The sequence below is a fragment of the Gallinula chloropus genome (assembly GCF_964237585.1).
Source record: "Gallinula chloropus genome assembly, chromosome: 1".
Classification (NCBI taxonomy): domain Eukaryota; kingdom Metazoa; phylum Chordata; class Aves; order Gruiformes; family Rallidae; genus Gallinula; species Gallinula chloropus.
The window spans coordinates 151,493,265-151,506,209 of NC_140085.1; the positions used below are offsets into that span (position 1 = coordinate 151,493,265).

The window sequence follows — 12,945 nt, forward strand, 5'->3', positions numbered from 1 at the left end:
GTTAGCAGAAGCAAGGTATTTACAAAGAACTGTTTTCTAGCTCTTTCCGTTAAGTTGCAGCTATACTTATCTCCTATTCCAAATTACCAGATGCTTTCCTTTCAGCTTCCATTTTCACAACTGACCTTTAGACCTAAATTAATTACCCACATAAAGGATGCTTTAGGATGGCATATCTACCAGTTGCCTCTATGTGATATGCAAATGTCTTGCCAAGTGCTAATGCCATCAACAGAGCACCCTCTCATCACATTCTCCCTCAGGTCACTCATTTATAATAAGCTATGGTGGGCTGGGCAGGGATCAAGACAGTGGGGCTTAGCACATGCCTTGACACCCTGATATAAAATCATCAGTAGCAACTATTCCCTGACATCAAAGCTGTTTATTATTAAGTACAATATTCTCTGTGTATTGCTATGCAAACTTAACTTGGCAATTAGCCTTTTTCTTGAAGTGTGAATAAATACTATTTTCAGCAGCTTCTCTGTCTAAACTTACAGGCAACGAAGACATTAATTGATTAGTAGTGTCCCATGTTCCTACTTTGAAGAAAATGCTGAAGACAGTACCTCAGGATATTTCTTATTTTTATCAAAAATATTATACCTAAACAAGATGGTATGAACACAAAGGAATGATTTTCTGCTCACCGGATAAGTAACATTCCATTCTGATTAGGTTATAAAAAGGCATTTGTTTCAACCAAACAACACAGAGTTCCACACATAATTAATTTACAAATATATAATTTAGAAACTTAGAAATAATAGGTTTTTTCTAAAGTACGCTTTAAACCCCCCAACATTTACTTACAGTATACACGTCTTTGAAGACTCAGTATATGGAACTTCAAATATTCACAGGAAACTGTATCCACACAAACAGAATGCAATAGAAATGGATACATATGACTGTATTTATGTGCTCATTTTAACTCTTCTAACTCCAAACCAACATTATTAACTGGTCTTGAGTATCATATTCCCTCCATTTCATAGTATTCAAATCCCTTATAACTAGAGATAGTTCAAACGCAATTACAAGACTAATCAAACAGATCAGTCTTTATCCCTGGTCAAATCAAAATAAATTTTTTGTGGGTTTTGGGGTTTTTTTTTTACTCCCATTTCTGATGAAGTTCTGCAAACCCTTGCCAGTATTTAGGCCAACAACAATTGTCAGAAGACAAGATTGAGCAACAAATTTCTTTGAGCAACTATATCAAATTCACCAGACTCATTGCTTTCAGCTAGGATGAAGGAAGAAAAGGGATAAATAGATTTGGGGATCAAAAGTTCCAAATGAATTCACCATTACAAAACCAGCATATTTGGTTGAAACTGCTTCACTGGAGATTTTGAATACATTTATTCACAAGCTTGAATATATTTATCATTGCAACAACACTGTGAATAAAGGAACTGGTTAAAGTCCATTTTGAAGTTGTAAAGCTAATTAACAAGATCCTGGCCCCGCAAACATGTGAGGCTGAGTAGAAGTTCCAATACAGGTACCCCAACTCAAGAGATTTATAATTTAGTCATGGCCTTTACATTTTATTGTCATTAGATTGTATTTCTAATCCCAATCCATGTAACATTAGCAAACACACACAGAGCAGTTTTGAATTCTTTACCATTAGCTCTTTGTTCCTAATTACATGCAGCTAGATGGAGTGGCAATTCCCCAAGAGAATTTATGAACTTGAGATGTAATTAAACCTTTTTCAGTTCTATTTTGCTCTAACGTATGATACAGAGATCAGTACACAGAAATAAATCAGTTGGAGGAAAAAATAAAATGGAAATCTCAACTGCTGAGTCCTGGAGGAAACAGCTGAAAGGCAGGAGTTACTAATTAGTTAATAGAAAGATAAATTTTCACCTGAGGATAAAGCACTGGGGACGCTGCTCCTGGAATAGCATGTGGTAGGCTCTTTCAGCACAGGAAAATATATGTGGGGGAAGTGAGGAACACAATTTTCCAGAGTTACTTAAATAAAGCTGTGTCACCTGAAAAATTGTCAAAAATTAACACAATCAATACATCTCAAACTGCTTATGTTTCACACCCACCCCTCCCCCCAAATACTGGGTCTCTTGTAAAGCTCTCTAAGCATCACAAACAGAATCTCTGTATACATATATGTGATGCCATTTATGAAGATTTTAATTAAAGAAAACAGAGCTGTAAGTGTAGAAGCTTTAATTAAGAAAAAAACCTAAACATTAACTAGGGGAATCAGCAACACTAGTTTGTCCATTAAGTAAAACAAAACCTAGTCAGTTACTTTTTGATACCTCAAGTGCATACTTGAAGGTCTCGCCTTAAAAATCTTATAAAATGAAATATGATCACCCTATAAAAAGTTAAAATTTAAATAAAGCACCTGAATTTATAATCTAATTAATTTATTCCATGACTGAGCAGTGTCCCACAAATACTCTCTGTAATAATGAATAAATTCCATGATACGCATAGCTGGAAACAAATACTATCCTTAAAACTTAAGTGCGAGTAAACCCAATTATCTGCTACTGAATATTTGTTTCTTTCCCCCTGAGGATATCCTGACATTCTTTCAGCTAGTATTAAGCAGATTTCAGAAAAAAAAAATAGTCCGAAAATATCTACAAGTCTCTTGTTTCAGAATTAATAAATACAATAAAGAAAATACAGACGGTGATTTAGATAAGATTGAGAGCAGAAATACTATACCTTTTCACAAATATGCTTAAATAAAGATTTTTACCTACCTTTTTATGTAACTTTTCTCAGACTTTCTCATGGGTTTAGAAAATTAACACAGGACTACAGAAACCCATGGCAGATGGGGAACAACTGGAACACCATAAAGCATCTAGAACAACATTATGGATGCTCTCACTTAAACAACCGAATCCTTTCCTTTCCAACACATCCAGTTTTCTCTGACTACACTCTCTAACAGCCTTTCCACCACAGTGCCATTTTGTATTTGCTCCTTTCTCCAAATTAATCAGGATGTCATCACCCCTTCCTGTCTTATTTATTTAGATACAAAAACTATTGAATCTTGAACCATCTACAGCCCTGTGGCTGGAGGAATCCTCATAATATGGTCCTATTCTCATTAAACAAAATTAAATCCACACCGATTCTCAAGAATTCATTTCAGTGTGTCACATAGAAGGATGAAAAAAACTTCAAATACTTACTGTCATTGGATAGTGTTTGCAAGTGCTTTTCAGGTTTAGATACTTTCCTAACACATGGTCAGATGTCAAGAATATGTTTGCCCTAATCCTACACAGATAAATTCTGCACAAACCTAACAAAGCAGGATGACCGTAGCACAAGCTGCTTCCACACTTACTGTGACACGTCCAAAGTAGCTTCCCCAACGTATGATTCTTTATGTAATTTCAGGGTGCATAATTGCTTATAAAAAAGCTTATTTCAGAAGAATTCTATTGGAACTAAATGTGGGACGTCAGTGTAGGACAACAAAACGAAGACTACCAGGAAGTTAGGAAAAGTGATTAAAAGCAAGAAGAAAACCTGAAGTTTTGCTGTTTCTGAAAAAACATACATGATAATCTTTTTGTTACTTCATCCTGGATTTAAAAATAGTATCATGCCCCATATATCTTCCCATTCTTTTCTGACAGCTAACAAACTGCATACCTGAAACAAAAACGCTAACGCTAATGAGGCACTTCACATAACATGTCAGTGTCTGATGAGGAACTGACATCATCAATTTTTATTACTTCAATGTACAGACCATCTAACACTTGCAGGCTTCAATATAATAATACTAGCTAAGCTGCACCAGTAAATTTGAGCATTAAAAAAAAAAGAGAGAAAACAAAGCTATTTTACAACCAATATTATTTTAATCATCTGGGAAATACATGCCTAATGCACAGTACCATGCATGTAATAATAATGGAATAAAAGCAATGATCATCCAAGGTGACCCAAACAATTGCAGGATAAAAAGTGTCTCATGCTAAACTTGCTAAAAGAGCACAGAGAGGTCAAGAAAAGATGCATTACTGTAGGGGAGGAGGGAGAGAAATCAGGAATAAAGTTTAGCCCAGGAATAAAGGGGTAGGTGTTTTAAGATTTGGGTTTAATTCTCATTACCCTACTCTGTTATGATTGGGTAATAAATCAGATGATTTTTTTTTTTCTTAGTTGAGTCTGTTTTGCCTGTCATGGTAATTTCTGAATGACTTCTCCCTGTCCTTAGCCTTTTGTTATATCTTGTCCAGCTGAGGAGGGGAGTGATAGATCAGCTTTGGCGGGCATCTGGCCTCCAGCCAGAGTCAACATACAACTTGGAATCTGAATGTCTCAGCATTTCTTTCTCTCAAGTTTACTACTGATAAATACAAAACCATGTGACATAGAAAACAGCCACAGACTAGTTTGCTGATCAAATTTTGAACCCTTTCTAATTCTTGTAGGCTAAATAAACATATTTGAATACTCCCTAACACAATGGCGAGCCTAATCTCTGAGCAGTAATGCAGTATCAGTGCAACAAGGAAAAAATAACAGGGACGGGGGATAGAGAAATCAGCAGTTACACTGTCTCTAAATTCTCTGAGTGGGAATGAAGCAGAGACCAAATCATTTAAATTTACATTACTCCCACTGATTTTCAAAGTCCACATAAGTTAGTATCCACTTCTAGGTACCGAAATGATAAAGCCCCTTGCAAATAAAGATCCCGCACGAGGGTTGGCACAATCCCAAGCACAACTACAGGCTGGATGGGCAACAGATTGAGAGCAGACCTTAGGAGAAAGACTTGGGAGTTTTGGTTAGTGGATGAAAAGCTCAACACGAGCCAGCAATATCCCAAAAAGCCAGTCATATTCTGGGCTGCATCAAAACCAGCATGACCAGCAGGTCTAGGGATACAATTCTGCCCCTGTTCTCTGCTCTGGTGAGACCCCACCTGTAGTACTGCATCCAGCTTTGGGGTCCTCAGTACAAGACAGACATGGAGCTGTTGGAGCAAGTCCAGAGCAGCGTCAGCACCTCTCCTATGAGGACAGACTGAGAGAGTTGGGCTTGTTCAGCCTGGAGAAGACAAGGCTCCAGGAAGACCTAATTGCAGCACGACAGTACCTGAAGGGGTCAGCAGAAAATCTGGGAAGGGGCTGGTTACAAGGGGGTGGAGTGATAAGATAAGGTCTAATGGCTTTAAACTGAAAGATGGTAGATTTAGATTGGATATAAGGAAGAAATATTTTATGATGAGGGCAGTGAGACACTGGCACTGGTTGCCCAGTAAAGCAGTGGCTGCCCCCTCCAGTGTTCAAGGCTGGGTTGGATGGGGCTTTGGGCAACCTGGTCTAGTGCCAGGTGTCCCTGCACATGGCAGGGGGGTTAGAACTATATGATCTTTGAGGTCCTTTCTAACCCAAACCAGTCTTTCATTCTATGATTCTAAACAGACCGTTTCATAATTGAAAGATTAGAAAGATAAGGGTACAATTTTCAAGAGAGAGACATGTGAAACACTTCCTCAATGGGAATATGACAGCGCACACATGGACTCAAGTTCCCTTTGCCTACATACTGCCTGTGCCCAAGACAAGACATCTCTATATGAATGTCCCAACATAACACTAAGCTCGTGCTGAGTACTTCGCACTCATTGACTGTATGGACAGTTTCTCGACTGAATGGCCTGGTGTGGAGCACCAAATTTGAGCCTTTCTGCACCATTCAAGATAGTAGCATCTTGGCAGAAACTTTTTTTTTTTTTAAGTTGCTAAAGTATTAAAAAATACTATCAAAACATTAAAAAGTGTCATATATGTTACTTAATTTTAGGGCTTTAGCCTGCCAAAGGAACTCTATGAATTCACTGAAAAAAGATCCACACTGTAACATTTTAAAGAGAGAATGCTTACCATAGTAGAATAAATAGGAAGTTCTTTAAATGGGTTAACAAGCAAGAGTATATCACCAATGTAGGTCTGGAAAAAAAAAAAAAGACACAATTTTTTTTTAGGTAATATATTAAATCTTTAAGGAGGTTAATGTTTTCCTTCCAGAAAGGACTTTTGGCAAAACGTCTTAAATCTAGCTATCAACATATTAAACATAATACGTGAATTCAGAACTTTTAACTTCAGAACTTTAAAGTGAGATCTAAATTTACAATTCAGACTGCATTAATTATTCTTTTTGTGACAAAACTGAGCTCTTCATAATGGAAAATTATGCATAGAAGAATTGCACTGCATATATTAGATAATTTGAAAGTTAATTTGCTATTTACCATTTGTTAATGTACAAAAATGTTACATGCCTACCATATAAAAAAGTTCCTCAAACATTTTTTTTTAATGGGATAGATGACATAATTTAGAAGTGTTACATTAAAATATGTTGCTTGTTGGGTAAGACAGAGCACCCGATACATATATGTTTTTATGGATGTGTACCTGTAAATGAACATATGCTCATAGAAAAAAAAAAATCCTGGCTATATTTAAAATAGCAAACCATCCACTGATTGCAAAGTTGCCAGGATTTTATTAATTCATATTTAAACACTCGTATGTGAAAGATGTACTTGAGTACCAGATCCTGGGTCACCCTTGCCACTACGTTTCTCACTCCACATAAGTAGTTGCTGCTGTAATAGGCTCTTAGAGTGCAAAAATGCCAGACCTCTGTCCCTGAAGAGGTCAGACAACAAACCACCATGTGAACAGTTCCAGTCACGCTGCCTTTTTCAAAAAGCAGTGTTTAGATTTGAGGAGGCAGAAAATATTGCCTTTCATCATAAATGTACCATTTGTCTTCTGAAATGCAGTAATTTATCTCCTCTCTCTTGCCCACTCTGACTTCACTGTTGGGTTTTTCTGCAGAATGGAACTTACTAAGCTTCATGAAACAAGAAACAGGAGGTGTTTCGGTGCTAAGGAGGATTTTGGTTTGGAATTGAAGTCCAAGTGTTGTTCACAAAGACTTTTCCTTCTAAGTCAAATCACCCAAATCACCCAGAGATGCAAGGGTTTTCTGCACTGATCCTGACACTCTACCAAAGCACAACATCTGCTGCTGAGCAGAATATTAACGACCACTGCCTATATCCTTCCAATAAGCTAAGGAGAATGCCAGAGCAGGGTATGATATCCTTGTAAATAAAATCCTCAATATTTTACAATAAAAGAAGACTAACTTCTATAAATAATGAGTATCTGTGGATCCCCCTGAATTCAGTTAAAGTTTGGCATCTTGGAAAGTAAGATAAGACAAAATAAATACTCATCATAAAGTAGGATTTTATGAATCTAAACCAAAGATTTTATTATTATTAAATGCTATAACATGGCATTTGAAGTACCCTAAATTTCAAAGATATTCACAGCAACACACCAGTTCCTCATATTCCTTTAGTCTCAATAGTGCAATCAACTTACACATTTTAAAATGATATTCTTGCTTCATATTCACATGCCAGTTCAGTAAGTTACAAATAATTTTTATAAAAGATAAGAATGGGGATATCAAAATTTTCAAGTGCAGATTTTTCTCCAGAAGTAATCTATCCATAACTGCATTCTTTTCACATTTAATATGGCAAACCCAAGAAAACCTGCCTTACAAAAACCTTCCCATAACTATTTAATTTGGCATCTAGGTAATTGACATTGCAATATAGAGAATGATTTCTGCAAAAGAAAAAGATAATGAATAATTAAACAGCCTATACTGAATTCTAAGCTTTTAAAATCAAAAATTCTTGATAATGTCCAGTAGTCACGTGCTTTATAAAAATTAAAGTTCACGTAACGTTTAAAAATTGAAGGATCTTTTGGTACTTTGAGTAGGAAGATCACATATGCCCATCAATTTTTACCAATACACTTGCTTCATGAAATAAATTTTAACTAAACCTATCTGATATGTTATTCCATTTTGTATTTCTGTTTTTCCTATATAAACTTGAGAAATTACAGGGCTTACACACGTATGTCTTGATTCATTTAAATATTAGTCACGAGTCTGGGGCAGGCTACTGTTCGGTACTTATGACAGTAATCCTTTGCTGCTGTTCACTCTCTATTTGAAAGCTTTCTGTTGATAGCTATGAATAGCAACTCACATATATCTGATTATTATTGAAACGCTTCTGAATCTCATAAAGCAGGCTGCTGTCTGTGAGCTCACTCAGAGAAGCCAGGTCATCATTTGGAGCTGGAGGCATTAGTTTGATCTAGAAAACACAAATTTGAGAAATAAAGTAGCATCACATCCTATCATTCTGTCCTTTAATGTTCTAACCTGAAGTATAAAACTAGATCATTAGAATTCATGGAAAAAAATGTATTAGGAAACTAGAAATTTTCACTTTTTCCAAATAATTACACATTATTATTCTTAAGCAAGGAAAGAACAACAAAATATATGATCAATGTTAAGGTGTGTAACTGCGTGAGTCTGATGGGCTCTGAAGAACTCAGACTTCTACCAGAGTGCCATTTGTTATCCCTGAAACCATAAAGATTCCCAGGTCAAATACAATTCTACACTCTTCATTAGATGTTTATGGCAGAAGAATTTAAGACTATAAAAGTTAGTGATCTTGTAAACTATTTATTGCACAGTATTTAACAAGCTCTCACAGTACTCTTCATCATAGAGGATTTAAAACTCTGTTATAATTTTTCCTGCAGAATTGAAGGAAGTTAATAATAAGTGGGAATCATGTTGTCAAGGTGACCAGAAGAAATTCAGAAGCTGCCACATTTAGCAAAAAACCGGTGAATGAAATGGGTTTAATAATTTTGAGATTTAGAAGGGATAATATAGCTCTGGAAGGTAAAGTTTGGTAAGAAAACCAAAACCAGATCCAAAAGACAGAATAAGAGATAGAAGAAAAGTCACTGGGAAATTTTATTAAAGACAAAATAAACATTGATACATTAAGCAGTGTACTTATAAAACACGATCTATAGTTAAAATGTAGGTTGATTCTTTAATTTTATGTCAGCCCAAAGAAAACCATTTTTGCATCTCAGGAGAATACCTACAAAAAGAAAATTCTCACATGAAAGATGGTAGAATTATTTGAATTGTTCCTTCAGAGTCTAGTAAAATACTTGGCGAATGTTTTGACAATGGAGAATGAAGAAATTTCTGTGTTCTATTGTAGTATTTAAGATGAAGGCTCAGGAGAAAAACAGACATTGCACCTTCTTAGAGAACAACTCATTATCCTCAGTCTCTGGCAGTGGCACATGGCAGGAAGACCAGAGACCGCAGCAAACACACTTGGGATTTTTGGAAGGAATATGGAATGGGCTTCTGGCAAGGAAAAGACCCCAACAACTATGGATACTGGTGTTTAATACTGGGAATTTGATCTCCAACTACTGAATTTCCATTTTTTCTGCAGGTTCAAGGCCTAGGTCAGAAACCACAATGCTCTGGGTTCTCTTCCTATGCTTGTCAGAGCTGCACTGTGTGATACTGATGACAACTTTCATCTTAATGAAGTAAGGCTAATAATGTCTCTTCATTCTTATTTTACCTATTTAAAATACTTTATTCTTAAATATTTCTATTTTCAGACTCAGAAAGCAGAATACGAGTTTGAACAAGACAAAAAATACACAGGTTGTCTGCTATCTGTCAGGGTTTTTTTGTCTGCCCATTCTAGATGTTTACTCCTCAATCCATTAAAGGGAATGCAGATTTTTCTGTAACACAGAAGATGGTATTTCTTGCTCTTTTTGTTTTTAATCATGGCAGTTGGATTTGAGGCTGGATAGAAAACAAGAATTCTGTTTGGCCAAAAAAAAAAAAAAGTAAATTATATTTTGACATTTGTTTTTGATGATGCAAATTGAAACAGAACAAAATGAACAAAAGAATTGCAAGAACTTAATTTTAAGTTTCTTGTAGAGGAAAACAGATGAAAGACAGAAGCCTGTGGCCTCCTCCCCTTATTAGTGTGCTCACCCAGCTCACAGGAACAAAGCAGATGCAGGTCTTCACTCGACTCCCTTGTGTCCTATCTAAACTCAGAACATCTGTGCCAGAGAATAAACTTCTCTTAATCTATCTCCATAAAGTTCAAACCTCTGCTAGGCTAGAGAAAAAACTCTGTCTTAGTAAATAAAAGGAGGATTCGGAGTCGAGCACTGTCATGGGGTTCTCCATATTTTTGGAAGCGTTACCACATTTCCTTGTACGTTCTTGGCTAATGCAGATAATACCTGGTATCATTCCAATCACATGTCAATGGTCACGTCCCACACACTGTTTGGACATGGCCCCATCTTTTGAGGGAGGAAAGAGTTCTGTCTTATGGATGTGCACAGATATGTCCCACATATCCCTAGATCAGAGAACAGCCCCTAGCTCGGTTTATCTCGTAATATAGGTATAACCAAAGATGTGTCTGTAGATAGATGGTTAGAAACGTGAACTGCTCAGTTGAACTCCTTAAGGGAGTTGAAATCTTTTTCCATCAACAACTTTTTTTTTTTCCTATGAAGTTTAGGATTTGGTGATTCAGCAATTTTTAACACTCTTTGCATCAAAATTCACAGCTCAGTGAACAAATAAATCACACAGAAATTAGAAATTCTAAATGCATTAAAGTCATAACCTATTTGACCTGGTAGTAAACAGCATTTACAGTATTAATAACTTATTTGTGGGGGTCCTTCAAATTCTATCCTCCTCATCTAGTTTTCTGAGCATACAAATGAGAATTTTTTCTTTTTGCCTCGATGGATGCATCCAGCTATCGTACTGATTGTGTGATGCATATTTTACGAGACAGATAAGAAAAAATAGGCATAAATACAGCATAAGTTTCAGTAAAACTGTGCCTCTGGAAGATATTAGGGTTTTTTAAAATTTTGTAATGCTAACAAAGAAGATTCCTATTTACTCAATTAAATTATATATGTTTAACAGTATTCACAATCTGCTCAGATAATAATCCCTAATGATTTCTATTTTTTTAAATGTTTAGATCACTGAAAAAAGTATGCTTTCTAGTAGTTATGTGTAACACTACGATATATACGGTTGTCCCTTGTGGTAAGTGAACAATCAGAGAGGCATCAGGAGATACTCCGTCACACAGTTCATATGGCTAATAATATCTAAACACAAGTTACAAGCCAAAGTCAAAATATGTTTTAAAAAAAGACCCAATTAAGAAAAATAAAAGATTTAATCTATATTTGTTTGTAGCGTGAAGCAAATAATTAAATTCCAGGCCAGTAATTTCAAACTGCTATCAGAAAAATACTCTTCCCAGATGAGATGAAGAGAAATTGCCAGCTATGGTAAAATTCTGAAAATTATTCATACTGCTTTCTTTGTTTGGCAGCACAGACCTTGACATTACAGATGATCAAAGAATGTGTTTTATCTAGAGAAAAAGCAAAAGCTAATACAAACCAAGAGAGACCCTAAATGCTTTCTCAATGTAGCAACTTGATCCCCATCCCTACGCTTCATGTAATAAAAAAACTTACCTCATGAGAAATAACTTTTCATTAATGCTTTTTTATTATTTTTGCAATTAAAAAAAAAATGGAGGCTACTTATAAATTTGAGCTGTTGGTTTTCTCAAAACCAAGAAGTTATGAGCTTTCTCGATTAATAATGCATGTTTTGGATGTAACAAAATGGGTTTTTTATCTCTGATCCCCCAATAAAGGCCTAATCTCTATGCCATATAACCTAAGAACGTATGAAATTTCTCACAGAAAGCATAAGAAATATCATGCTAGTCTATTTTAATAATATATGAGCATATAAGTAATGACTCCACATATCCTATTGAAAAATTAAACAGTACATGATTATGTTGAATGTAGTTTGAAATGCAACTGGTAAGAATAAAAGATAGTGAAACTCATTACAACTAGTATACCCGAAAGGCAGAAACAGAGGTAAGGGACTGTTCAAAGCCTTCCTTTGGTATCAGCCCTAAATAAAAAAATTACTTTCCAAATTGTGAAATTTAAAAAGTGTTATTTGGAGATATTTCTGGAACCTAAGATCTACATACTGTATATGAGATATACATATACCTACGGTTCATAATGCATGACAAGTAGTATAGAATACAATCACTGTCTTCACATTAATGAGCCTATTCAAGTACAATGACATTTGATTCCTGGGGCCAGAGACCACCCTGTGATAGGTATCTCCTTATTCCACAAGAGAAGAGAATACAAGAATCAAATCACTGCTCATAGTAAGTCATAAATTACTGCAGCTTCCATAAAAAAATGAGGCTGCCAATAAATAAAACCATAAAACATCAACAATAAGAACTTGCTGAAACAACAACAAAGTCTAGTTTCCACGATCACAATTATGTAACTTCCAAAAAAATCCAACAGGTTTCATCATTTCATCTGATGAAAAATATGGGGATTCTTTAGCTTACTAAAATTAAACTATTTCCTGAATTGATTAAACTGCTTTGCACACTTTTGTCCATCAAAGCTGAAACTGATTAAGCCCTTGACAATGGAGAAGTTCAATTAACCTTTTTTTTTTTTTAATGCAGTCAGTCATTTAAAAACCCAACAGCTGAAACACCACAGTTTCTAACATACCTCACATTAGTGCTGATTTTCCAGATAGGATTGTTCCTGCTTACACATTCCCAAAGGAGAATCACCCCTTACTCAGCAACTGTAGATGCTGGGCATGCTTTGTAGTTTCTACTGCTTTTAAAAGGCCACAAGATAGACATTTCTGCTAGCTTACATAGAGTAAAATGTCGCAGGCAGTTTTCTGTGAAAATTTCTCAGCTAATGGAGCCAAAAGATATTCACCTCTAATTCTGCTGCCTTGTCTTTGAAGTGTAACTGCTGTGGGAAGTGTCACTGAAGTATGGTGAAACAGTACAAGGAGCAAAGTTTTGAAAATCTGCCCTGGGAG

At 35.7% G+C, this 12,945-nt stretch overlaps 1 protein-coding gene across 1 annotated transcript in view; it reads right to left on the bottom strand.

The window, feature by feature from the left end:
* Nucleotides 1–12,945, bottom strand: part of MYO16 (myosin XVI) — a gene marked incomplete at both ends in the record, with an annotated part of 300,019 nt that overhangs the window by 171,966 nt on the left and 115,108 nt on the right. Inside the window, 3 exon segments of the mRNA XM_084276764.1 lie at nt 1,888–2,015; nt 5,919–5,984; nt 8,126–8,236. Coding sequence (XP_084132890.1) covers nt 1,888–2,015; nt 5,919–5,984; nt 8,126–8,236 — 305 coding nt within the window.